General features: G+C 39.0%; 1 protein-coding gene across 2 annotated transcripts; it reads left to right on the forward strand.

Annotated features, from left to right (window-relative positions):
• Window positions 1-426: 426 nt before the first annotated feature.
• Window positions 427-25,058, forward strand: ttc13 (tetratricopeptide repeat domain 13). 2 transcript variants are annotated; one of them, XM_039781504.1, is made up of 23 exons: window positions 427-640; window positions 2,359-2,453; window positions 3,836-3,911; window positions 4,020-4,090; window positions 4,252-4,317; window positions 6,073-6,165; window positions 7,460-7,576; window positions 7,655-7,765; window positions 10,075-10,157; window positions 10,300-10,441; window positions 11,047-11,221; window positions 12,808-12,964; window positions 13,480-13,610; window positions 13,704-13,836; window positions 15,827-15,919; window positions 16,184-16,267; window positions 16,443-16,527; window positions 17,841-17,947; window positions 18,706-18,841; window positions 19,746-19,825; window positions 20,857-20,935; window positions 22,258-22,337; window positions 22,758-25,058. In XM_039781504.1, exons 1-23 carry the CDS (start codon window positions 475-477, stop codon window positions 22,870-22,872), a joined length of 2,475 nt encoding a protein of 824 aa, XP_039637438.1. In that variant the 5' UTR covers window positions 427-474; the 3' UTR covers window positions 22,873-25,058. The 2 variants fall into 2 exon arrangements, with proteins under 2 accessions (XP_039637438.1, XP_039637437.1); XM_039781503.1 differs by having other exon boundaries at window positions 428-640; window positions 17,838-17,947.
• Window positions 25,059-25,601: the final 543 nt, after the last annotated feature.

Here is a 25,601-nt window from a genome sequence, read left to right on the forward strand (position 1 = left end):
TTACCAGGAAACCGGTGCACCTGGAGGAAACCCACGCGAACACGGAGAGAACATGCCAAAGCCAAGTAGTGCAGTGTTTAAATCAAGCTACCTAACAGTAAAGGAGTTCAAGTACTCAGCAGTGCTTACTTGCTGTGAGACAGCAGCGCTGAGCTACCATGGCGCCGGTCCGTTTTATATTCTTTGTCACCGTGTCTAATTAACGGTAATTTTTAAACTGAAAGTTTGGTAGTTTGGTTTTAATTCGAAAACTATAACGGAACAAGTTCGTGTTTGTTCTGTCTAGCTTGACAGTGGAGAAACAGGTTTGACAGCCGCAGACCATGCTGGGAAATGTAGTTTAATCGTCCTTTCCGGCTGCGGTCTTTTCGCCTCCCGCAGACTCGCGCGTGAGGGGGGCGTGTTCGTTCGGTTCGGTTTTTGATCGAACTGCAGCAGCTTCCGCTCTCTGGCGTCACACACATGTAGCACAACATGGCCCCTGCCAGCCGGGCTGTTGTGGTAGCGCTCTTGCTGCTGTATCTGTGCCGGGCGACCTTCTCCTCCGAGTATTTCTCTACTCTCACTTTGTTCAACAATGAGCTCCACAAGCAGGGATGCAGCTCGCTGTCCGAGTGGGAAGAGTACGCGGCTGACTGCGGTAAAAGTCTCTCTTTCTCGGTGTTACTTTGCCACGTCCTCCCCGATTTCAACTGTCACTGTGGGACTAGCTTAACCGTTTGTAAGCTAATAACAACAAGCGGTGACAGCCCGGGAGAGATAACTGAGATAAGCGCTGGCTCTTACTGGCGTAGAGGTTAAATGGGATCTGGAGCCAACGATGAAAGAAAGAGAGTAGTAACGCAGAAGTGAGAGTGTATTGATGTGTACGTAACAGTTAGGAAACTAAACGAAAAACTCACAAACTGCATGTTTTAGCTTAACCCAAGAGGTCTTGACACCAAATTTAATAAAAATAAAAAATAAAAATACGTTATTTGGGTGTTGCCGTGCTCGACAGCAAAGTCACATTATTTAAAAGAGCTGAAACATGCTTGTAATGGCTTCTGGCGGATTCTGCCTTTAACTGATGCGCCCAGCTTTATATTTCTTTTATCAAATCTAAGCTTTTATGACTCACCGTTCGAGGATTTAGGACAGGTGAACTGGTTGCACAAGTTAACATTCGGGTGAGATTACTGATGCTTGCTAGGCTTATTGCACCTGTGCTGAAATAAAGAGCTATTATTAGGGATTTCTTAAATATTTTTAAGCAGTATAGCAGTTTTGACCTCTTTATCATTGTTTTTTCCTGCCTCCTAGGCAACCAGCAGGCTCAGGTTAGCTCTATCACTATTGAAGTTATGTAATCCTTTTGTGGTAATGCAATGGATACTTAACAAATAAGTCCCTGTCCATGCTTTAATCCATTTCACCACATACAAATTACATAACTGATGAAAAAGTAATGTTATCTTTTTGTGGTAATGCAATGGAGACTTAACAAACAAGTCCCTGTCCATGCTTTAGTTTAGACCATATTACCACACACTTATAACTTAACTCTGACAAACTCTAAAAGAGACATGGTGTTCACTATGATCGCAATGGTTGCCATGAAAAATCCACCAGAAATGTGAAAATTGCAACAACAAAAAAAAGTGCTTGTGCTTTCCAGTAAATTGTCTCTATACAACATCATTGTATCTATATAATTTAAATACTCATCGGTAGTTTGCCGTTTGGTCTGCAGAACTACGTGGAGTTATTCAAACCACACACAAACGCATGCCGCTGTGAGTGGGGTCAGCTCTGCGTGACATCTGAGACACTTCTTCTTTGAAATATAAGACCGTTTAAATATAACTTTGAAAGACTAATGGATTGGCAGGATGGGCGTTTGTGAAAATTTGAAACCCAAAACGTATTCGCGTACGTACATGTAATGGTCTGAAATACATGGCTATTGTGCTGAGTGTTTGTTAGAATAATTACATTATCAAATTATAGACAGAGACCACTGAAGATATATTAAAGTTCATTTTTACTTGTGAGCATAACAAGGAGGCAGTCTCCGCACTACGGAATAGTACAGACAATGACCTAACGAAAAGCTCTCCACAGCTGCTTTTTATAATAAATGTAATAAATCATGATACAGAGTAGATGACGTTAATTGTTATCTTGTCCGAGTCGATGACCTCTCCCCTATCTGGTCTGGGAGGGCCCTCAGGAACACACCGTGCTTAGACAAGGACAAGCAATGGCTCCCATGTTATCTTGTTTAGAGTATTCGCTATAATATTAGTCTATGCAAACCGTTTAATAAGAACAAGAGGTGTTTCCCATAATAAATGCTCAGAATATTTGTCTTTTCAGAGTCCTCCATTTTACAGTTGGAAGACCCAGACTGTGAAGAGGGAAGCAACCCGCCTTGCGAGTCAGTCTTCTCACTTAACGCAGAGAAGATCCTGGTGAGATCTTACACACACACACACACACACACACACACACACACACACACACACACACGCACACATTAATCAGATCCGCGGTCTTTAGCCATTTCCTTTAGAAAAAAAAAAGGTGTGGTTTTTAGTCTTAACAGTTTGTTTTTATCTAAATAGCACAACACTGCATGCTAAATTTCTTGGTGACAAGCTCTCCAGTCTTTCATTTTTGTATTAAGTGAAAAATCCTATTGTTTGGTATTGATTCATTTACTCTAATGTATTGACGAAACATTACACTATGCTCATGTTTCAGTTTGATACTCATTCCTCCATTCTTGGCTTTGACAATCTGACACTTTGAGCCAAAAATAAAAAGATCGTTAGGACTCACAGATAATTGCTTCATTTCGGAGGAAAACAACTTCCTGCGTGGATTTCAAAGAGATTGATAAGCATAGTAATTCATTACCAAACTGTGTGGTTGTTTGTAACCACACAGTGGTGTCAGATTGTACCGATCACACACCTTTACATCACTGCTGCTGCAGGTTCATCCCTACAAAAGTCTGATAAGTGAAAAAAAAAACTGCAATGTGCACATCTAAACATTCTGCCTTCATTGGGATTAGAGAAACAGGCTTAGCTTTTGAACATATGCCATATTGCCGGTGAGCAAGTTTGTTATTTTTTGAAGATTTTGCTACTGTTACTTGTTATGTAAGGCTTTCAATTCTGGTGAAATAAATGAGTCAAGTATTTGTCTTGTCAGGTGTATTGTTCCGGCTGTTTTGGCAACCCACAATGCTGCCACGGCAACATTTGCATTTGCATGCTGTCAAATTTGCATCCTGTAATGGTGTGTCATGCTGCCATTCTTCATTTTGGAATACACAGTAAATACAATGGAGCACTGTGAGAAGGAGGAAAAGATGCAAAACCCGGAATATTTATTGTTACAAAGTAAACCGCCTTGACATCTGAAAGGGTTTTTAATGTGTTCTCTGGGGCTTTGTGGCTCAGTATAACCTTGAGCGATGCTGGAAAGCTCGTTAAAACGCAGTTTTATCTTACCAAAAATGTTCCTGACAAAGATTTTAATTTGCAGCATTTTCTTCTGCTTTACACATTTGTTAAATAGTTTTTAGCAAAGTGTGACAAGATTCTTAAACTTTCAAAAGAAAAAACGGAACAATGCAAGTTTCTATCTTTTCCACCTCTGAGACTCAAAGAGTTATATTTATGTGTTTCTGTTCTATCCAGTAACTGGCATCACACAGGAAACCATTTTTTCTTCTTTTTTTTTTCCTTAGCTTTGCGTGCCACTGCTGCCTCTTGATGTACTGTATGCCTCTCTTTTCACCTATATGTGTTGTTGTTTTTTATCTTGTTTCCACCTCTCACAGAACCAGGCTAAGTTGTTTATAGAACAGAAAAAAATCCCCTTCCCTGTAGATAACCACAACACCAACGAAGAACTTGGTAAGTTATGATGTTCTAAATACAAACCCTATTTTTTTTGTTGAACGGATGCACATGGTTCTTTCATTTTCTCCCAGTTATTCATCATCGTGTGTTCTGTCATTGCAGCTATAGGCTACGTTCTGATAGGCAACGGTCTTTATGATGAAGCCATCAAGCACTTCTCACTCTTATTACAGGTGTGTTTGCAACTGGAGAGGCAGATATTCAAACTCAATACATCTTTCAGTATTGCAGCATTCTGCATTCACTCTACATCCCTTCAGCCTAGAAACACAACTTTCTTTCTATGTGTTTAAGCCACGAATGTTATGCTAACGTGTTGTATGTTTGATTATAGGGCGACCCAGAGCTGGTCAGTGCCATCTATGGGAGAGGGATAGCTTATGGCAAGAAAAGTCTACAGGTGAGTGAAAGATATGGAATACAGGTGTAATATTTTGCCTTAATAACACACCATTTTTTTCCTTTTACTATTCTTTTTATATTGTCTTTTATTTCGCTCTGTTTGTCCATTCACTGAGATTCTTGTTGTATTTTTTACAGTGCTCTAATTTCTGTGCACACTGTGAAGAACCTTGTAACTCCTTGTCAGATACTAAGAAAGGTTACTCACCCACCAATAGGACTGGGTATTTTTTCAATACCTCTACCGATACCAATACCATGACTTCGATACCGGTTCCTGAACGATTCTTTTTTCAATACCAATTTAAAGGTGCAGTAGGTAAGCCTTATAAAACTAACTTTCTGTCATATTTGCTGAAACTGACCCTATGTTCCAGTAGAACTACATGAAGCCGGTCATTTAAAAAAAAGTCTGGCTCCTCTGGCACCACCTACAGCCTGTAGTTTAATTTGCAAAAATCCACCGCTCCCTGTTCAGATGCACCAATCAGGGCCAGGGGGGGGTGTCTAACTTTGTGTCAATCACTGCTCATGCACACGCATTCATTCTCCCTTGTGGGGGGAGGGGCTTAGGAGACCATTTTGGGCTTTAGCAGAAAGGGGGGAGGGACTGAGAAGTTGTTGATGTTTAATTTTTTTGGCTAAGTCCTGGATCTTCACAATCCTACTTACAGCACCTTTTTAATAAAATCCATTTTAATAAAATCCATTTTAACAAGAAGAAATTACAACAGTGCGGCACAACTTTATTTCTTTTTCAGCTCCTACTACATGAGCCGTCTCTGTGCGTAACGTAGAGTTTTTCCTGCCGGTCTCTACGACGTGTACCGTTAGACAGCCAATCGGCAGCATTGTTAGATCTTGGTAGAAGCATGCTGCATACTAATTGGCTCACGTACGCTGATGAGATTTACTCCTTAGGAATTGAAATTGGGTATTGAATGACGAGGCATTTTTCGATAATCGATACTAAGGAGGCAGTGCGGTCGGATCCTAAAAAGTATTGGAATTCCGTACCCAGCTTTTCCTAGCAACAATTAAAATGTGCCACGTCAATCATGAGAAGCTTTTTCTTGTCAGCCATTAAAGTGTCTTCAGGTCCATAAGAGCATTTACAATGTCATAAACCAAATAATGAAGTTATGGCTAAAGTTAAGTTATCATTATTGCCCTCATTAAAATATATAAAAGGTTTCTATCCAAAATAATATGGCAGAAAATGTTGCTACTTGACTATTTATGAGAAACGCACACCATACAACACTGTGCTGTAGAAGGCAAGGTCTTCAGATTATTCACAGCAGATAACTCATACTTTACATTACAAGTTACAAAGTGCTGTCTATGTTTTCATTATTGATCGACTGCCTTTATTAGCATTAAGAGTTGAGTCTGCTGCTCAAAAGTTTAATTGGTATACTACTATTCATGTTTGACCCTTGATTTAAAGCAATTTGGAAGCATAGGGAGTTGTTGTCTGTATCTGTATGCATTTTCTTCCCTTTTTTTTTTGCATGCTGAATTTTGGTGACAGCAGCAGTTTCTAAACACAGAATGACTCAGTGTGTCATTCAATGAATGCAAATTCAATGTGTGCCCTCCAGAGAGGAGACAAAAAAAAAGGCTGTACAGCAGTTTTTTGTGTTTTTACTTGTTTTTGGCTCTGCTCCTAGTTGTGTACACTACATATTAACATATTAAGGGTTACGTCAACAAAATGTAACTGCTTCCCCTTCCTGTGTCTCCATTCCAGGACATAAAGAATGCTGACTTGGCGTTGTACGAGCTCAACAGAGTCATCACCCTGGAGCCCAACTGGCCAGAGGTCTACGAACAGAGAGCAGAGGTGAAGCCCCGACTCTGTACATAGAGAGTAACTCTTTATTAGGGTTTGGCCTCTGACGCTCCTCCAAAAAGTATGAGACATGTTATGTTTTTAGAGAAGATTCCAAGTGCTTTTTACACACTTAAAAGACTTCAGCTCTTGGCGACAATAGATATCACGTAGCTGATTACATTTCCATTCTGATTTCCATACGGTTTATAACTGATCATTGGTCACCACTATATCTGATCAATGTGTAGATGTCTCATCAGCGAAGCAGCATCACTGGCTTCTTGATGACACGTGATATGCAGTCAGACGTTGTAGTGTGGCAAAAAAAGGACAAATGCAGTATGTTCACCGTATTTCTAGATTGTGTTCAGATGTGAAAGGAGAAGGAGAACGAGGCAGTCGTAGTTTAAGATGATGATTGAGATGTTAAATTACAATTCGGCAAATTAGTGCAGTTGTAAAATTGAGGACTGCAACTGTAGAAGTTGTGAAATGTTATTGGCGTCAGTGGGTGTTTGGTGTTTTAAGCCCCCAATGCCGCCTTCCAGACAGCGCTGCCTGGAAAGCACTATGGTTAGGGTTAGGTGCCTTGAAGTCGACGTTGGGGGCTTAAAACACCACCGAGCGCGTCTGTGTTGATTTTAACTCTGTGACAGGAGCACAAGAAACAGAAAAACACACATATTGTTATAAATGTGTAAGTTGAATTAACGTACACTCTGTAGTTGTGTACGGCACTAGCCTGTAATATTTACACGTGGATTTATACTTCACCAGCAGACTTCACACTGCGAGTTTGAAACCTCTCAGTTTCCACTCTTTTTTTTTTTTTTTTTTTTATGGGCTGTTTCCTCTTTGTGAGCCGTAAGCCACTTGAATACATCTCTGGTGTAATCAATCTGCATGCAGGTCGCACAAAATCAGTTACACAACTCTGTCTTTGTCCTGACTGAGACTGAATGTCACTTCATTTAGCGTAGTTCAATTTTTTTAATTAAACTCCATTAAGAACAAAGCATCAGCACAATTCGGCAACTTGTAAAACCCAAAGGCCAAGTCGATAATCTGATTAGACTTTTGAGTCGACCTTAAATCCTATTCTTCAAGATCCTACCTGTTATTGTTTTAAACAGTAATGTTTAGATTTACTCCCTCCACCTTTTCCTGCAAGACAATAGTCTATAGTCCTCTCTAGGAGGAAATCCTGCACAGTGAGTATCAACCAGCTGTAATAAAAATAAAAAAAAGTATCCCAAACTTATTTTCAGCTGTAATAATCCATTTTTTGCATATGCATCCTCAGATCCTGTCTCCTCTGGGTCGTATCAGTGAGGCTCTAGGTGATCTGACCAAAGCCATCCAGCTGCAGCCCTCAGCCCGGCTCTACAGACACAGAGGAACACTGCTCTTCATTTCCGAGGTTTGATTATCAAATGATACTGCACGTGCATGCCTTCACTCCTCCATATGCTGATCCTGTTCTTTGCCTTCCCACCAGGACTATGTGGCAGCTATGGAAGACTTCCAGCAGTCTTTAGAGCTGAAGAAGAATCAGCCTATCGCCATGCTGTATAAAGGCCTGACCTTCTTCCACAGAGGCATGCTCAAGGTAAGTTGATCACTAGCTCCTAATTCTTGTTGTCTCTTTTTTCCCAGCTGAGATATATATATATATATATATATATATATATATATATATATATATATATATATATATATATATATATATATATATATATATATATATATATATATATATATATATAGAGAGAGAGAGAATGAGAATCTACAATGTAATACAGAAAATATTATATATATTCTGTATTACATTGTAGATTCTCATTATATATATATATATATATATATATATATATATATATATATATATATATATATATATATAGAGAATCTACAATGTAATCTACAATGTAATACAGAGTATGTATATATATATACTCTGTATTACATTGTAGATTCTCACTGAAGGCATCAAAACTATGAATGAACACATATGGAATTATGTACTTAACAAAAAAGTGTGAAATAACTGAAACATGTCTTATATTTTAGATTCTTCTAAGTAGCCACCCTTTGCTTTTTTATTAATAAGGGAAAAAATTCCACTAATTAACCCTGACAAAGCACACCTGTGAAGTGAAAACCATTTCAGGTGACTACCTCATGAAGCTCATTGAGAGAACACCCAAGGGTTTTGCAGAGTTATCAAAAAGCAAAGGGTGGCTACTTTGAAGAATCTAAAATATAAGACATGTTTTCAGTTATTTCACACTTTTTTGTTAAGTACATAATTCCATATGTGTTCATTCATAGTTTTGATGCCTTCAGTGAGAATCTACAATGTAAATAGTCATGAAAATAAAGAAACACATTGAATGAGAAGGTGTGTCCAAACTTTTGGCCTGTACTGTATATATATATATTTTACTTTGACTTCCTAAAAGGGACTCTAGTGCAAAATCAGCACTTTATTTGTGCTTTCCATCTCCTTTTGTTACTTCGTGACCTTTCAACATCACAAGAGGCCTTTGTTAATCTGCTGTAGCCGGTGTCCTCTTGCTGCTAGAAACATGACATAACCTAAAACTTTTGGGTGCTTAGGGATATAGATGTGGGTAAAAATAACTTTAAACCAATCCACTTCTTTTAGAAAATCTGTGTGTTTTGTGGTGGAATAGGGCATTAAAAAAGGCTTTATTATATTATGTTTACAGCACGCATAATTAAGACAAGGGAAAAGTTTAAATGAGATATAGATTTACATATAATATCAACAAGGACATGCACCAGACTGAAGCTCATGGTGTTACATGCGTATTGTATGTGCAAGTGCAACTTCTGTTTTTTAATTCATGTTTGAGCAGCTGCAAGTAGTGCCTGGGTTGATTTTAAGTTTTCAGATACGATCCATCTGATCACAAGTGAACAAGAACAGAGGTTTCCCTGAGTGCTGGGCCTGCCAGCTAAATTGTTGACGGCTAATCTCTGTCTGGGCATTAAATCCTTTGATTAAAAAATCAAAACTACTTTTTTTAGTCACTGCAGCAGCTCAAATAAATCAAAATCCATTGCTCTGTGCACCATGAGGACATTCTCTCTGATTCTGCCTTCAAAAGATGAAACCTCTAGATAAAATATTTCTTAACTCTGAACTGTGCTGTTATAAGTAGTCTGTCTAGGCCTAGTTCAACAGCACATTCAGCGTGTTTCTCACACTTTGACATATTGATGTCAGATTAAGTGGAGTGCAGAGCAGAGCAATGTCTGCAGCTGTTTAATCTGCAGGTTTTCAGCTGCAAGGCTAGTCTGCACGGCTCATTTGGTTGCTGTGTTTTATCCAGTCACACTTGTGTATGTATTTTTTTTTTTTATTTTTTTTTGGGTTGTTACTTCTGCTTATCCAATGTCCTGGGGGAAACCCTGTACATCACCTACAGAGACAACCCTCTGAAAAAAAGAGCCCGTCGTACATTTGATACTTAGATACAGTTGTTCCTCTCATGATTAAGAGCAGTGTGATGCTCTCTGAATGTGACAGTTGGACTTGAGTTAGGTTTGATGATGGTGGAATCTGCTGCAGCTTATCCTCGTGGAAACAAAGTCAACATTGCACAACTTTCTATCAGTTAACTGTGACTGTGAGGTATTTTCTGTGAGAAAGGAAAATAGTGTGAATATGCCCTTTGTCTGTTGCCCACTTCCCTGTTCATTGCATGAAAACAAAGGATTACATAAAGAAATGTTATTTTATTTACACTAAACGTTCTTTGATACTGCTATGTAGAAGGAGTTTGTAGTATGCCATGTTTGAGTCACACTGTATCCACATCTTCCCTTTTTCAATTTCCTGTTATCTCTAGTGTTGTCACTCTGAAAGGTTGTTGTGTTTTCTGTCACCAGGAAGCCATTGAGACATTCAAAGAGGCACTGAAGTTAAAGTCTGATTTCATCGATGCCTATAAGAGCCTTGGACAGGCCTACAGGTACTGCCTATCTGTGGTATTCACTGGTAACTTTCTTTTTTTTTTTTTAACCTACGGAAGTTGGAGTACCTACCTTTCCCTCCGGCCTCTCTAACAACATGTGCACTTTTGCTCTCTTGGTATCTCTTCTTCCTCTTTCCAGAGAGCTGGGGGATTTTGAGTCTGCGATGGAGAGCTTCCAGAAAGCCCTCATGTTGAACCAGAACCACATCCAGTCTCTCCAGCTCCGAGGCATGATGCTGTACCACCACGGCTCGCTGCAGGAGGCCATAGGCAACTTCAAGGTGGGGGGAATCCATAGTTGAATTAAACGGCTTGGTCCTCGCCTCCTCTCTTAGGCTAGAGCTAGGCGATATGGAGAAAATCAAATATCATTTTGACCAAATACATTGATATACAGCGATATTGAAGGGTTCACTATTGGTGCTTTCACAAATATTTACACTGAGAGTTTTGATAAATAATCACCAATAATGTGGATACCACAGCAAGTTATAAAACAGTGAGTAAGTCCAGAAAATTACCTCACTTCACTGTAATGCAGCCTATATATCGCGATATTACGATATACAAAATGTAAGACCATATCTAGCCTCATAAATCGATGTCGATATAATAGCGATATATTGCCCAGCCCTATCTTAGGCTGTGTCATTTCTTACAGTCCTATCTTGTATATTTGTTGCCCTAATACAGCTCTGAGATTTAAACTTCCTTTACACCCTGTGTTAGGGAGTAACGCAAACCAGCTGTGGCATCCACAAGTTCATTAACTAATACTGTATAATACCTTCAACTGTGTACATACTGTATACTGCACGTCCAACCCCTCTTCCCTCGTTCTGTTTTTGACCCCTTTTGAATTGCTCTCCTCCTATTGGTCCTCCAGAGGTGTCTTCAGTTGGAGCCCTACAACGAGGTGTGTCAGTACATGAAGGGGCTGAGCCACGTGGCGATTGGACAGTTCTACGAGGGCATCAAAGCTCAGACTAAAGTCATGTTGAACGACCCTCTGCTAGGACAGAAGGCCAGCTCCGAATACCTCAAAGTCAAATACCTCAGAGGTGGGTGTTCCTGCATGCGCACACATACAAACACATATAAGATAGCATTTTAGACACATTTAGGGCTGAACGATTTGGGGGGATCAAATTGCGATTTTTTTCTGCCAGATATTGCGATTACTATTCGATTTGTGATCGTTTTATTTTTATTTATTTATTTTTTTCTTAGCTGCATATTGCACCTTCTACGATCATGTTCAATTAAGTAATAACAAATAAATGAAAGATCCACTGAAAACAGGACATTTATGTAAACAATCTGTGATATGTAACATTATTCCAGCATTTTTTCTTATGAAAAAAAAACAGTAAATATAATAATGAAAAGAGGAATAAAAACGTTAAATCAAATGTTACACCAAATATTCAACTAACTTATTCACATTCGATTAATCGCGGTCTTCACCATTAGCTAGTCTTTTTCAAATTGCGATTTTTGATTTGAAAGCGATTTATCGTTCAACCCTAGACACGTTCAAATGTTTTTATTGCACGGCTTTCTTCTGCTGAAAGTAGGAAATGGAGGAAAGTAGGAAATTCTGAAGCTGTTATCGAAGTTTTTTTCCCATGACGATAATTTTGATTTCTCCTTAAAAACATTCTACCGCGTGTGTAGTCACGTGACCAGTCAGCTGCGTGGAAAGCTTAATGGAGGATAACTCAAACACTGAGTCAGAGTCAACTGACCAACTTGTGCCAAAAAAACAAACATTTTGGCTTCAGAAAAGATGATTTTAGAACAACGTGATCAGTTATCGTTCATTTATCGTTATCGAGGTAAAATGTGCACTTAATCGTGATTTTCATTTTAGGTAATAACGTGCAGCCCTAACTGAAAGGCTCTGTTTTTACTGTCAGTTTAGAATCCTGTGCAAGTAAACTATCAAGAACATCCTGCTCTATTAAAATGCTTTCATAACAACTACTTAAATTACAGTTTGTTTTGAAAAGAAGTTTATTTCCAAAGAGTTTCACCGGAGTTTGTACCACGGCACTTTTTAATTTTTATTGCCTTTTTGATGCATGGGTTTGTTTGCAGTTCCAAATGAACTATTTATACTTCATATACGTAATGACCGCAACAGTGTGGCTTAGCTAAAGATCTTGAAGAAGAAGATACATGTAAATAGCTTCTTAGTGATATTTGCATGCATATCAATATCAATTTAAACTAAGAGAGGGAGGACTTTTTATGATATTACAAGTGCTTGTTTAACATACTACCAACATACTGCAGAATTGTTCTGAGAGTCCTCAATCAATACAACTTTATAGATCAACAGTTACACAGTATACACACAGTAGATGGGAAGAAAGAAAAATGCTGTTAATCACAGTACTAAAAATGGTCAAAAGCTATACGATAAAAAAGATTTAGCAAGCATATTGTGGACAAATTTAATTTTATGTAATTATTTTGTCCATTTGTAAAAAAGATATCCCAAAAGAAAAATTGCGTCAGTTATTGTATATACTTAAGCACTTTTTAAAAGTTTCTTATATAATAATAAATGCATTCTAGAAATAAATTTTATACAATATCTTATTCTCTCTTCCTGCTTTGCCAAACCTTGTTTTTCTACCAGAGTACTCTCGCTACCTGCACTCCCACCTTGACATCCCAGTAGCAGAGTACAACGTGGACCAGGACTTACCAGGGAACTTTAAAAACCACTGGGCCAAGAACCTGCCTTTTCTAATAGAAGACTATGAGGAGCAGCCCGGCCTGCAGCCACATATAAAGTAGGTTTGATGGGACTGTTACAGCTGATTCACACCTGCAAGCTGTAATGATACGTCGTTGTTTGTCCTTTATTAACCTTTATTCATAGAGCATGTTATAGCCAATCAAAGGTGTTTCAACTACTAACAGATAACATTCATACATTTACTTGGTTTTATCTGTGTCCTGCATTTCACCTCAGGTGTGCCGTCATCTCTGATATCAGTATCCAACGCCACCCTAATTTCCTGAGCTGCAGTGTGTAGCAATTTTCACGACCACAGAGCTGAGGCAAAGTGTTTTGTGGTTGAAAGCTAACGCCTGCCCTATTTTCTGTAAGGCATGAAAGCTGCAGTGTTCTTCGGGCAGGCAGATGTTTTTATGCCAACGTCCGCAAACAGTTTCTTCTGTTTTACAGAGACGTTTCAGAAGGTTGACAGGCAGCCACGGTACAGTCCAGAAAAAAAAGCGCACACTTGATGAAAGCTTTGATGAAGTACATCCCCCTATGTCTTCCTGTGTTTGTGGTTTGCAGGGACGTGCTGCCGCAGAACTTTGACAGCTACAGCAGTGACGTTCAGAAGTTGATCTGCACAGCCGACCACCTGGGGGCGCTAATGCAATACGACACCCCTGGTTTCTTACCTAACAGAAGAATACACAGAGGTACCACTGGCGAAGGCTGTAGTTCATGCAGATACACTAAGTATTAACAACAGCAAAAATAAAAACAACAAGAGTTGTTTGTGCTTTTTTCAGCCATGGGTTTAGCGACCCTGGAGGTGATGCAGGCCATGCATCGAACATGGAGCAACTCCAAAGTGCGAGTCAACGGCAAGACCAGGCAAATGCAGTGGAGAGACATGTTCGACATAGCTGTTAAATGGAGGAGGTGAGAACCCTTTTTATAATTTTTTTTTTTTTAAGAGCAACTACACACCCCTTTTTACCTTGAGTCAAATTCTAATTGAATTTTACGAATTCAAAAAATGAATTCCAATCTAGATCAAATCTAGTACAGTACACAGTATGTCAGGGGTGGGGGGTGAACGTGACGTACTGTAATTCGAAGGCAACGTGAAGGATTTTTTCCATATTTTGGGGAGTCTAGAGCCGGGGTCTTCAAGGATTTTTAATACAAACACCCTTTTACTGAAAGAGAGACGGAGCAGGGACCCCCCTACTGCATATATTGTATAAAATTAAGTTGCATATTAAACTGAGCTTACAATATCGTGTAGGGCGGCCTAAAGCCTTTAGACATACCTTTTTTAGTGCATGGAATACTAAGCTATTAAAATATTAGTTGTTGGTATCATTTTATAAATCATGTTTTAATGTAATAGGCTGATTTATATTTGCTAATAATATGTTGGTCATGAATTTTGAATTGCCCCTCCAGCACAAATAAAGTTATTTGAATTCAATTGAATGTTAAGACATTAACAATTAACAATAATTGGGAGGCCCCCCTGCAGTAACGCTGAGGACCCCCTGGGGGCCCCGGACCCACTGTTGAAGATCTCTGGTCTAGAGGACAAAATTCCTGGATGTTCTTTGGAAAAAGACAGTCTGCGTAGTACTAAATTCTATAAACAGTGATCAGTTGACGGTAGAGTGCAGTGTACGTAGACATAATTTATTGACTCAAAAGGTGGATTTAGTGTTGAGTCCCTCTTTAAAGCATCCAAATGTTAGTTTAGGTTTGCCAGATGAGGAAAAACAAGAACCCAAACGGCAAAAAATGTATCGTATTCCAAGAGAAATTAAGTGCAGCTCAGGAGCAACTTTGGAATCCTAATCATCTCCAGGAAATAACCCTAAAACACGCAGGAATTAAAGGAAGAAGACAGATGTTGATACATGATAGCCACCATTTTCTTATGTTTAAATGGTCTTGAAAAAGTCTAGAAGCTCATATTCAGCTATGTCCTTATGTGGTCACCAGAAAAGTTAAACGAAAGCAAAGAGAGCTGAGACGTCAATAAAATCTCTAAACTGGTAACACTTGTGTGTTTACCCATCATGGTTTGCTTATAGCATTACATTTACAGTGGCACTCATAAGTTTATGAACCCATGCTGAAGTTGACTAAAAAGAGGAATAAATAAAATAAAAAAGTCATCTTTTGGAAATTGATCTTAATGCCTTAATTAAAAAAATACCTATAGATTGGCATGGGGTACTTTCCATTAAATCATCTCTCTATCATCTCTTTATCAGGATGCATAGTATCGGCAGGATAACATGCATCCTGATAAAGTTCCCTTGGCCTTTTGGAATTAAAATAGCCCCCCCCACATCATCACATACCCTTCACCATACCTAGAGATTGGCATGGTTTTATGTCAGTTAGCCTAATAGCTGGTTTGATTTGCATTGAGAGATGATCTTATGGAAAGTACCCCATGCCAATCTCTAGGTATGGTGAAGGGTATGTGATGATGTGGGGGGGCTATTTTAATTCCAAAGGCCAAGGGAACTTTATCAGGATGCATAGTATCCTGGATCCATGAAAATAAATAAAAATCTGCCTGCCTCTATGGGAATTTAACATAGGGGTGTACTTACTTATGCCCCCTGGATTTTAAGGAAGAACATTTATTTATTTACGATACATTATTCATTCAGAAAGAAACAGATTTTTCCTCATTTTTTAAATTAAGGCATTAAGATCAAGTTTTTTTATTCCTCTTTTTAGTCAACTGTAACATGGGTTCATAAAGTTATGAGTGCCACTGTATCAAAGCAAATGCAGACACAGAAGAAAGTAAAATTTTCCTCTGTTCTTTAAATTACGTTTCCACCAATAAAAGTCGTTGGTCCTTAGCTGATTGGATTTCAGTGTTGAGAGACTAAACAGGCTTTTCCTGTGTTGGTAGGATCGCGGATCCAGACCAGCCAGTTCTGTGGTTGGACCAGATGCCCGCCAGGAGTCTGAGTCGAGGCTTCAACAATCACATCAATCTCATCAGGTAACCGCTCGGCCCCCGAAGACGGTGTCAGACGCTCTCATGAGTCCTCCTGGGCGACTTGAATTACCACGTGTCCTTGCTTTGGGGGGTTTTCTCAACTTTGTAGTGAGAAAACATGTATTTAAATTCTTTGTAATCCGACCCAGTTTCTTCAGGTTTTTAATACACTGTAGCCTCGACTCTGACAAGCTCACTGAAAGCATTTCTTCTTCATACAAAAGCAGCTTTTTTGATATCCTTTTTTTCTTTCTTTTTATTACTCAGGGGACAGATTATCAACATCAGATACCTGGCCTATTTTGACAACATCCTCGACTTCATTAAAGACAGAATACTGGTGTATCATGGGTAAATATCACCAAAACAATACGAAATCAATGATATTTTCCATTTATGCATGAGAGTATTTAGGAAGTGTCTTATTATGCAAACATATAAATTAATATTTATGCTTCATCAGTTTCCTCACTCTTCTGTTTTCTTGCCGCTTCTTTAACTAACGAGTTCCTGTTTTGTGCCTCAGGGCGTACAACCCCCGAGGACTGTTAGAGGTCCGTCAGGCTCTTGAAAATGTGAATAAAGTAGAAGATCTGCTTCCTATAATGAAGGTAAGGACGAAAAGCGGGAAGATTAGTCAAGAGGGATGTAAACGGAGAGATGAAGATGATGTGTGCATGTCTAAATTAACTGGATTAAAAAAATAAAGTTAAAATGAAAAGTTTACATATCACACGCTCAAGGTCCACTTTCGTATTTCCGATCGTGACAAACGGTCATCATCAGCAGATTGCATAGTTGCCATGGAAATAAGTAAGTGTACCTTGGGTTGAGAGTGTTTTGTCAGCTGCTGTTTCAAAAAAATTAACTCTCAAGCTTGACATTCAGCTAGTTCATGTATTTGTATTTTAGGCCCTGTACCAGAGTTAGCTATACAGCTAATTTACATCTGTGGTCCCTGGGTAAGGGAGATAAAAAGACAATATAGACAATACAGACAATACTATCAAAACAGATAAAAACTTAACAAACATGTGACAAGAATTACTCACACATAAACCAAAATACAAATATACATTCCATATTATAAAAAGGTCAATGATCACATAGTTGATTTGCCTTCAGCCAAGTCTTTAAGGACATTTTAAAACTGCTGAGACTTGCACAATCTCTAATGTGAAGTGGAATTAAGTTCCACTTTTCTACTACAGTAAATGAAAAAGCTGATTGACCAAATGTAGTCTTCCTAAATTGAGTGTAACAGTCACCTCTTACAGAAGCCCTGGTGACCCTTACATTATCTCTGCGAAATGACACACATTGCTTGAGTGGGGGTGGTGCAAGATCATGGGTCAATTTATACGTATGTTATATATGTTAAATGTAATAGGCTGATTTATATTTGCTAATAATATGTTGGATTTAAGGTAATGGATTTTGAATTGCCCCTCCAGCACAAATAAAGTTATTTGAATGTTGAGACATTTTATTTTTGGAAAGTCTTTCAAAACATTAACAATAATTGGGAGGCCCCCCTGCAGTAACTCTGAGGACCCCCTAGGGGCCCCGGACCTCCTGTTGAAGATCTCTGGTCTAGAGGACAAAATTCCTGGATGTTCTTTGGAAAAAGTGAAAAACAGTCTGTGTAGTACTAAACTCTATAAACAGTGATCAGTTGACGGTAGAGTGCAGTGTACGTAGACATAATTTATTGACTCAAAAGGTGGATTTAGTGTTGAGTCCCTCCTTAAAGCATCCAAATGTTAGTTTAGGTTTGCTGGATGAGGGAAATTCATAAGAGACCTCTGAAGCAGCACAACGTCTTGCCATTTTTTTCATGTTTGATGTCTGTCTTGTAGCCGTTCAGCAGTGAAAACCCCGGGTTGGTTGGTTGGTTGGTTGTGTTTTTTATTTCCTGAAGCAGTTCAATAGTAAAACCAGAGATGGCTTCACGGTCAACTCCAAGGTGCCGAGCATGAAGGATCTCGGAAAAGAGTACGACGGTTTTACCATCACCATCACCGGAGACAGGTACGATGAAATGACGCTCTGCCTTTTTGTCCTTTTTTTTTTTTTTTTTCTGCAGTATATTTGTGGCGCCAACCTAGAGCTGGGTGATACTGGAAAAAATCAAATATCAAGATTTCTTTTTTTTTTTTACAAAATACATCGATGGCGATATTGTAGTGTTGACTATAGGTGCTTTCACAAAATCTCAACACATTGAGAGTTTTGATAAATAATCATCAGTACCGTGGATATGATGACTGTTTGAAAGGCAACAACAACAAAAAGCTGGAAAGTTCAGAAAATGACTTCCTTTAAAACCAGAAAATGACAACACTTGTGTCATATCACGATATAACAAAATCCCAAATTTAAGACGATATCTAGCTTCATATATCAATGTCGATATAACATCGATATTTTGCCCAGCCCTTTGTCAGCCAATCAGTTTTTTTAACAGAGACGAACACCAAGATGGGTTATTATTTACAAGTAAAATCAATTTGAAAATAATGTGAGGATAAAATAACTTTTCTCTTTTTCTTGAAAATTGATAAATAATAAAATGAAGTGCGTGGAGTTTCTAAAAGGTACAGCAGAGTTAAAGAACATTTTCATATGTAAATGTCTGCAGGTATTTTAAAACTCATTACTACAGCAGGCAATCGCAGTTTCCAGTTTGTTCGGTGACAGGAGGAGGAGATTAAAGTGATTTAATTCATAATAATTTATAGATCCCCCATTTCTAATTCCCATGTGTGAACTTGTGTTCTGTATTTTAGGGTGGGCAACATGTTATTCTCAGTGGAGACTCAGACGACAGAAGAGCGGACGCAGCAGTACCAGTCAGAGATAGAGTCCATCTACAAAGACCTCACCGCCAAAGGAAAGGCGTTAATGCTGTCCACTGAGCTAGGGGTAAGATTCAACTCTGCCGCTACAGTGTTTCCTTTTAGGATTATTTTTATTTTAATTTTAATTTTTTTAGTAACCCCCCCTATTGAAGATGTTGCAATATGTAATGACATGTTATGAGCAATACATTGATTAATAGGGTAACTAATTGTGAGTGGCACCCTGTGTTGCAGTTGTATCTATCACAGACATGTGTTTTTATTTTGAGTAATTGATCTTTAAATGATTCTGCCTGCGTGGGTCATTGCAGCAGGAGATGGTCCGAGGAAAAATGACTAGAAACTCAAACAGCAAAATAGTGAACTGGGCTTTAAACGTGTTAAGTACTTCATCTCATTCCACGTCGTCAGTCAGCACAGCCGTTACTCAGTTCCCACTCAGCATTTTGCAATTTAAATTCTCTCCTTTTTCCCTGTGCTGGATTATCCCAGATTTTAGTTTTCTTTTCTAGGGAGGGGACTTACAAATGCATCGCTTTACAGGATTATGGCAGAACGTATTCTCCAGCTGGTTGCAGTAGATGACTTTCACACAGTGAAAAACAGACTTTTAGAAATGTCAGCATTCTGACTTAATAAAAAAAAAAAAGTCTGTTCATGGCTCAGTTTCTCTAATTCAGCTTTCTGTTGTTGTTACTTGATTTCTACACTGACAGCTGTGATGACACCAACGATGCCCCTATTGTTGTAACAACTTAAACGAGGTTATTGACTGATCTGAAACCGATACCTGGAACAATATGAATGTCTACTTTTTGTTACGTCTGTAGCCCTCTCTGCTTTCACCCTGTGGTGGTGATTGACTGAAAACGAAGACCGTACACAGTGAAGAAAATGAAAGGAAACTCTTGCTCCCGGACATTTTATTTTCTTTACAATTGACTCTACGATGACTTTTGTTCTTTCAGGATGCAGACGCCGTGTGTAACCTGATCCTCTCCTTGGTTTATTACTTCTGCAACCTCATGCCCCTCTCCAGAGGATCCAGGTAATTTCTCAGGGTTACCAAGGGGGTCATAAAAAAATATAAAATCAATAAAAATCAAATTTTAAATTTAAATTCAGTATTCAAGTATTGTGTTCTAAAATCTTAAATAGTTTTAAACAGGTCTTAGTTTTCCTACATCAATGCAATGCTACCTTTTAATGCTCCTTTTTTTTTTTTTTTTTTTTTTTTATAATTCCATGGTGTTGTAGTTCTTTCTTTCGCTAGTCCAAATATAATGTTCAGGTATTACGACTACAAATGAGACCAACATGTAGCTTATATTGCAGCCATTCAGCTTTCGTGTTATTTTGGATTGTACCACAGACATAAAACTGATTTTATTCTTCAGCTATGGGGAAGTGCAAGTTTAGCGATACTTAAAAAATAAATTAAATTAAATTTAAATTAAATTTAATTCATAATGGTCTTAAAAAGTCTTAAATTTGACTTTGTGAAACCTGCAGAAACTAAAACAAAAAAATTATTAGACGAAACCTGCTGGGCTGTAGGTTTTAGCACTCTACATGCTTGAGCTTGATTTGTACTCAAAGAAGAGCATGTTCTACCTTTTTAGCGTGCTACAGAGCAGCCCAGGTTTTAAAGGTGCCGTAGGTACGATTGTGAAGATCAGGGCTTAGTTAGCCAAAGAATTTGAACATCGACAACTTCTCAGTCCCTCCCCCCCCCCTTTCTGCTGAAGCCCAAACGGTATTTTAAGCCCCTCCCCCCACAAGGGAGAATGAATGCGTGTGCCTGAGCAGTGATTGACACGCAGTTAGACACCCCACGCTCTAGCCGTGATTGGAGCATCTGAACAGGGAGCGGTGGATTTTTTTCAAATCGCACTACAGTCTGTAGGTGGTGCCAGAGGAGCTGGATTTTTTTTTTTTTTTTTTAATTACTTGCTGAACATAGGGTCAGTTTCAGAAAATATGACAGAAAGTTAGTTTTTTTAAGTCTTACCTACTGCACCTTTAACTGTAATTATGACGCTCGTGTGTAAGAGTGTTTGTTTTCCTGCTTCTCCTCAGTGTGGTGGCCTACTCAGTCGTGATGGGGGCGCTGATGGCCAGTGGGAAAGAGGTCATCGGCAGGATCCCGAAAGGAAAGGTAAACATCAGCGACCTTTCAGACATGCACCGGCCACCTCTTACTAGGTCCGACCCTGTCAAATTTCCATTATGACTTATGCGTAACAACATGTCTGACAAAAACACTTTCAACATGGCACAAAAAAAGGGCGTTACTGTGTCTAAGGGAAAAATAAATACAGTACCTAAAAGACTAGCTGAGGATCAGTGACGCACATTTATTCCAGTCTTCTAGAAGAAAAAGCTTGGCTTAAATTCTCACCCATGTTTGAACCTGCCAAGCAGACACATTGTTCCACAAACGAGGCAGGAAGAAGAAATGTGATCAGGTGTCAGAAAGCTGAAAAGCTTTTTCAGCCAGGAAGCTTGTTCAGTGTCCTCATAAATGTCCACGTTTCTGTTTGCTTGACTAAAATAACGTCTGGTGATTTGTGGATCTTAACGAATGAATAAAATAAAACGAGAGAACGTACAAATAACAAAACTGTTCATGTGATGAGCTTCATTGCAGACATATTTCTGCTAGGAAGGACTTGTTTTAAAAGAGAGATTTAAATTTTTTTCATTTTAATGAATCATAAAGGCCTTAAAAGTCCAGTGTGTAACGTGTTTAGATGTTCATTATCAAAATCTGTGTTGCCCGTTCACAAACCGAAATTTTACATTTGCATTCGCATGAACTGGGGTAGACGCTCCATATTCATGCGCCATCTTGAAATACGTTAGCCAGTAAGGGACATACAAACTGCTCCGCCTTTCGCATTTTCGCTGTCACATGATAAACTCCCAGGTGCTGCTAATGCTGCTAATGGGTATCGTAGCTTCCCGGCCCCGGCTAGTTTGAAGAAGGAAACGTGGAGGACCACACGTACTCAAAATCCAAATTTCAGGAACGGGAGTCTTCTTCTTCGCCCAGAAAAAGAAAAAAGGATATTGAAAAGAGCAAGAGACCGGCGTCATCAGAAAAAAAGCATGAAGGCAACCACAGCTGTAATACGTACTTTGAACTGCGTGGCGCGAGAGAGTTGATTGCTGAGATATGTGATCTCAACGCTAGATGGGAGAAATTCCCACACATTGGTCCTTTTTAAGAAAAAGCGATAATTAGGAAGGAAAGTGACGGTCATGGTGCCAGTCTGCACTACAAATCAAGAGAGAAACCCTCAGATAAATATTCTTCTGATGAGTTGGTTTCCAAAAGCCATGTTTAGCTGTGCAAAATGCCTGCTTGGTAGGAAGCGAGGTCGAAAAAACGTGTTTTCAAATATATCTTACATTGGACATGCATCCGCAGTGTGTGTCCTCTAAACTGTGTTTGTGTTTGTTTTAATATCGTCTCAGCTGGTGGATTTTGAGTCCATGACCACACCCAGTCCAGACAGCTTCAGTAAAACAGCAAAGCACTGGATGAATCTCAAAAGGTAAGAAGACACACCGTTCTTTGTTTTAATATCTAATTATATAGCATTTCCTTTTATTTGCCAAGTACATTTCCACATACGAGGAATGTATCCTCTGCGTTTAACCCATCCTAACTGATTAGGAGCAGTGGGCAGCCATAATCCGGTGCCCAGGGACCAACTCCAGTTGTAATGCCAGTTCCTACGTCAAGAGCAATGTCAGGAGTTAACTAGCAAGCATGTCTTTATGGTGGGAGGAAACCGGAGCACCCGGAGGAAACCCCATGGAACACAGGGAGAACATGCAAACTCCACACAGAAAGGCCCGGACCGGTACTCAGCAGTGCTAACCACTGAGCCACCGCGCCACCAACCATTGTTTGTGTTATTCCTTTTCTTGGCAGAGACTTTTATATATATATATTTTTACTTTCTCAACAGTTTACCAAGTTGGTACCAGAGTCTTCCGTCCGTAGCGGAGACCTTCCCGTCCACCAGAACGATGATCGAGGTTCTCAACACAGACTCGTCTTCACACTGTCCAAAGAAGTCCTAACACAACTTCTAAACGGGAGAGAAGTCTGTTTATTTTAAGTCTTAATAATGGAGCTTCTACACCGGGAAGAACAAAGAGGCCCGTCTTCTTCTGCAACCCAAAACTCCAGAAGCATCTTAGCTTCCATGCCTACATTTTAAGTTCATAGTGTTACTTGACACATTTGGGAAGCAGGCCTCTTGGTCCTGGCTAGAACTGAGGTGATATTACAAATTCAAAATATTAGTTTAAGGAGGCTTTTCATCTGTGAAAACGTGACCATTATTTAATTTAGCGGAATTCATTTTTATTTTGGTATCAAATTACCTCTCCGAATCCTGCTCTGTTCTCTGTCATCCTCCTTCACACCCACGACTCTTAAAGTTGTGGTAGGCCGTTTACTTTTGGCGTTGTTGGGGGGAAAAAATTCCATAATAATTTTTTTAGCATATTGTAATTTAAGTGGTCTGAGAGAAATGGACATTCATGGACATGCATTGCCCGTGCAACAGAGAGAGGAAGCGCTGCAGGAAGAGGTCTTACTCTACAAATTCTGGCATTATTTTGCTTTCTACCCACTGTAGCTTTAACTCTGAATTTGTGAAAGTTTGGACGCTGGTGTCCGTTAACTGGACACCTGTGTATCAACTCTCTGCAAGTACATTTAATAGTCTTAGTAAGCGATGATAGATCCAGTTCAGTGTGATGTTCAACTGCAGCAGTCAACTATCAACATCCAGGCTTCATTATTTTATAATAGACTTTCAGCTCACAGAACACATTTGTTCAAAGTATAGAATGTTTATGAATTAAATATTGAATCCGACTTTTGTTCAGGTATAACAACAACAAAAAAATCCAGATTTTTCTTGGTTCTACCTAGAATTGGTCCCAACATTTCCACACTCCAGCTGTTTGGAGAAGATGACAGAGAACGTCCTTGTCACAGTTTCAGAAGTGATTCTGTCCACCCACTCGTTTTCTCTGCTTCATAGGCCTCAAGCTGAAACACCCAAAGCACACGGTCAGAGACGACAAAACCGTTTTTATTGAACGTTCAAGTTTGTAATTGGCACTTTAAAGCTTTTTTTCTTTTCTTTTTTAACCACTTCCACACACACTCCATAGAAGGAGTTCTGGGATAAAAACAATATAAAACTAAAAACCTTCAGGGCTATTGAATTCCACTCGGGATACTTGAAGCAGTCTCTTTTTATTTTGTTTTCTTATCGGGTATAGAGGCCCGCTTTCCTTTAACGTGACCAATAAAGGGTTGGTACTAAGATGGGTTGGCTGCTGAACTAGTGTGAGAGCAACAGTCAGAGGTTTTTTAGAGACTTTTCAGAGCGTTACTTGTTCCTTTTTGTGACATAAAGTTCCTCATGGAGTTGTCAGTAAATCGATATAGTCGATATACAGAAATCAATTAGAACTAAAGAGATTTATTATTCATCACGCAAAAAAAAATATCAACGTCCTGTTTTTCTTATGTCATTATAAATTACGTTTCGGTTTTGGACTGTTTTGAGGACACACATCTTGAACTTGGACCTTGCGAAATCTCTCGGAACATTTCCTGATATTTTCTGAAGTATTTTGTTGCGTTCTCTTTAATACTTTCTTTTACATTTACAACTTGACACAGCAAAAAAAAATAAAAAATGGAAAAAACATCACGTCATCAATGCAAACTTAATATTTGTATGTCTACGAAAAGAGGAAAAAGGAGCAACGTATTTTAGAGATTCATCTTAAAAAGCAGCTTTTTTTCATAAATAATTTGTAGTTTAAATGATTAGTTGCCGCCCTAGCGTTGTGTTCTTCTATTTACTGTGGCAGAGAGACTTTAAAATGTAGCATAATAAGCTGCATTCAATTACATGTCTCATACCAAAATGAATAAAGCGATAAAGCAGCCTGGTTGTTTTATAGTAGTGTGATTCGAAAAGCTGTGAAACGGTACATTTCCGTTTTTTTAAGTTATAATAAGTAAACATTGAAATGTGAGTCACATAAATAATAAAAAACTCCTGGATGTTCTCTGGCATCTCTGACTGTTGGGCCTTGTAAAGGATTATTTATAGACACCACATACTGTTAACGTCTTTGCTATCATTCCTTTAGCTTACATTAGATGTCATCGGTGTCTTTAACATCTCTGGCTTTTCTTATGACCTCATTGATTAAAGTTGCTTCTCTTAAAGGTCTCATGGCATTTCACTTTATTAGGATTTTTAACATTAAAATGAGTTCCCCCAGCTTGCCTATGGCCCCCCAGTGGCTAGAAATGGTGATAGGTGTAAACCGAGCCCTGGGTATCCTGCTCTGCCTTTGAGAAAATGAAAGCTCAGATGGGCCGATCTGGAATCTTCTCCTTATGAGGTCATAAGGAGCAAGGTTACCTCCCCTTTCTCTGCTTTGCCCGCCCAGAGAATTTGGCCCACCCATGAGAGAGAGACATCATGGCTTGCAAACAAGCAAAGTGGCAGTTGGTCAAGACCACACCCCCAGCCTCCACCTTGCCCCCCCTCTCTCCTCCTCAGTAGCATTTAAAGCTACAGACACAGAAATGGCACATCCTAAGGAAAGCTGATTGTGGGACTGGCTCTAGTGGCTGTAATTCTACACCAAGGCTGAATTTCGGGAAAGAGACTTCAGATACAGTATTAGGGGACCACTAAGGTCTATATAAAAGAGACTTCAGATACAGCATTAGGGGACCACTAAGGTCTATATAAAAGAGACTTCAG

Source organism: Perca fluviatilis, chromosome 18, assembly GCF_010015445.1.
Source record: "Perca fluviatilis chromosome 18, GENO_Pfluv_1.0, whole genome shotgun sequence".
NCBI lineage: Eukaryota > Metazoa > Chordata > Actinopteri > Perciformes > Percidae > Perca > Perca fluviatilis.

Excerpts from the sequence above, each read along its gene's own strand:
- ttc13 (XM_039781503.1), top strand. The coding sequence starts at position 475 with ATGGCCCCTGCCAGCCGGGCTGTTGTGGTAGCGCTCTTGCTGCTGTAT. Across the intron at positions 4,091-4,251 it reads ACTTCTCACTCTTATTACAG|GGCGACCCAGAGCTGGTCAG; the intron begins GTGTGTTTGCAA and ends GTTTGATTATAG. Across the intron at positions 19,826-20,856 it reads CCCCTCTCCAGAGGATCCAG|TGTGGTGGCCTACTCAGTCG; the intron begins GTAATTTCTCAG and ends GCTTCTCCTCAG.